We start from the raw sequence: 2384 nt of genomic DNA, 5'->3' as shown, positions 1-2384 counted from the left end.
ACTAGTAAAATTGATAGAGCACACAGAATATTTTATATGGACTAGCCCCTTTAAATGCTGGGTTAGAGCTTAACCAAGCAGCAAACGCCTGCCTATCCTGACCTGTTTCAAGGACAAATAGGAGCTCATGGGGAATAGAATCATCTCTTGGTTCAGCTCCATACTGTTGCTGGCTGAGCATAAACGGGTGTGCAGAACGTACACATAACGAGACATGGGGTGATGGTTCCAAAGGTATTTTAAGCATCTAGGAGCGTAAACGTCATTGATTTCAAGGGTTGTTCAGTGCATAGATGGTTCTGAAAATCCCACTAGGGGCCACAATACGTTTTAAATTATGGACCAGGCACCTCACCAATAGATCTTGAAGGTCTAGTTGATAAGGCAGAGAAAGGGAGGGAGGGGAACAGTCACCAAGAGGGGAAATGACTGGCCCAAGGTCACAGAGCAGGTCACTGGCAGGAACAAGAACAGAGCCCAAGTATCCTGGCAACCACTGCACCCACAGCACAGAGTAAACAATGCAACACAGCGGTAATGGAGGGATGAGACTGGCCCATTGTTACACACAGGCAGAAGTGCAGCTGGGATTTGGTGCCGTAAATCAGTTGGGAAGCAGGCAGCAGCCGTCTAGGCACAGAGCTGGGGGAGAAAAGCTGCCACTTACCATGCTGGAGGAGTCCACATCATGTTGCCCTCCAGCGTGGGAATCAGGCGGTGCTGGCGTTTTAGTCTATCAGCTTCATGGCCAAGGTGTGAGGTTGGTGATGGTCACCACGGAAGGCCCTTCTTTGCAAGGATTGTTGGATTTGGATTTTACTTTGTTCCATCCTTCACTCTGCATTTGAACAAGCCACTCCTTGAGATGCAGCCTCAGATGAGGTGAAGTAACAAAGCTCCATTGATTTTAAAGGAGCCGGTCCAATGTACACCAGTGTGATAACACGCTGGATTGATTGTCAACGTGAGGAGCACTGACAACACCTAGTCATTGTAAACGACGAGTGCTATGCACCTTTGACATTCATACAATCAGATCTCAGGGAAAGGGGAATCCAGGCCATTCCCTCTGTAGCTCTAATCCCAACCATCGCCCATCTCATTCCCTCCACAGCCATCACACAATGGACTGAGGAAAAAAATGTCCAACCGAACCACCATGACTGAGTTCCTTCTCCTGGGATTCTCCGACATTCGGGAGCTGCAGATTTTACACTTTGTGGTGTTTCTAGTGCTTTACCCGGTATCCATGGTGGGGAACCTTCTCATCATCACAGCCATAGCCTATGACCATCGTCTTCACACCCCCATGTACTTCTTCTTGATGAATCTGTCCATCCTAGACCTTGGCTCCATCTCGGTTACCATCCCCAAATCCATGGTCAATTCCCTCATGAACACCAGGTCCATTTCTTATTCCGGATGTGTCGCCCAAGTCTTTTTTTTCTCATGCTTTGTTTCAGCAAATGTTGCCTTATTGACCATCATGGCGTACGACCGATACGTCGCCATCTGCCAACCATTGCACTATGAGATGGTGATGAACAGGGGAGCTTGTGTCCAAATGGCTGCCAGTGCCTGGATCAGTGGCATTCTCATCTCCGTGCTACACACCGGAAACACTTTCACAATCTCCTTCTGTGGAGGCAACACAGTGGATCAGTTCTTCTGTGAAATCCCCCAGCTCCTCAAGCTGGCCTGCTCTGACTCTTACCTCAGGGAAGTTGTAGTTATTCTCTTTGGTGTGTGCTTAGCCTTCAGCTGCTTTGTTTTCATAATTATGTCGTATGTTCAGATCTTTACCACGGTGCTGAGAATCTCCTGTGAGCAGGGCCGGCATAAAGCCTTCTCCACCTGCCTCCCTCACCTCACTGTGGTCTCCTTGTTCTTTTGCACTGGCTCCTTTGCCTACCTGAAGCCCACCTCCAGCTCAGCCTCAGGTCTGGATCTCTTAGTGGCTGTTCTCTATTCCGTGTTGCCACCGATGATGAATCCCATCATCTACAGTATGAGGAACAAGGAGATCAAAGGTGTATTGAGTAAATGGATGTGTTGGAGGTTATTCAGCAATAATAAAATGTCCATATGTCTCCTTCGGTAGCAATTTCATTCTGTCTTTCTTTATAAATATAATCATCTGATGACATTATTGCCTCAAGTAGAGCATGCTATGCAATCTGAAGAATTGGGTTTTAACACTAGTAAAATCTAGGAAAACATAACTCAAGAAAAAAAGTAATTACTATGGGTTTACGTTAATGCAATTAAGATTGGAATCTATCTATCTATCTATCTATCTATCTATCTATCTATCTATCATGTACTGCTACCCATCACCATAGTATCTGATCTCCTTGCTCATACTAACCAAAGCAAAATCCTTT

General features: G+C 46.2%; 1 protein-coding gene across 1 annotated transcript; it reads left to right on the top strand.

Moving 5' to 3' along the window:
- Positions 1 to 1141: 1141 nt before the first annotated feature.
- LOC137149790 (olfactory receptor 14A16-like) lies at positions 1142 to 2101 on the top strand. The gene has a single exon (XM_067543386.1). It carries the CDS (start codon positions 1142 to 1144, stop codon positions 2099 to 2101), a length of 960 nt encoding a protein of 319 aa, XP_067399487.1.
- Positions 2102 to 2384: the final 283 nt, after the last annotated feature.

This window comes from Emydura macquarii, unplaced genomic scaffold (assembly GCF_026122565.2).
Source record: "Emydura macquarii macquarii isolate MOO-44397 ecotype Brisbane River unplaced genomic scaffold, CSIRO-AGI_Emac_v2 contig_834, whole genome shotgun sequence".
Taxonomy (NCBI): Eukaryota; Metazoa; Chordata; order Testudines; family Chelidae; genus Emydura; species Emydura macquarii.
This window is presented reverse-complemented; position numbering and strand designations above follow the sequence as displayed.

Excerpts from the sequence above, each read along its gene's own strand:
- LOC137149790 (XM_067543386.1), top strand. The coding sequence starts at position 1,142 with ATGTCCAACCGAACCACCATGACTGAGTTCCTTCTCCTGGGATTCTCC.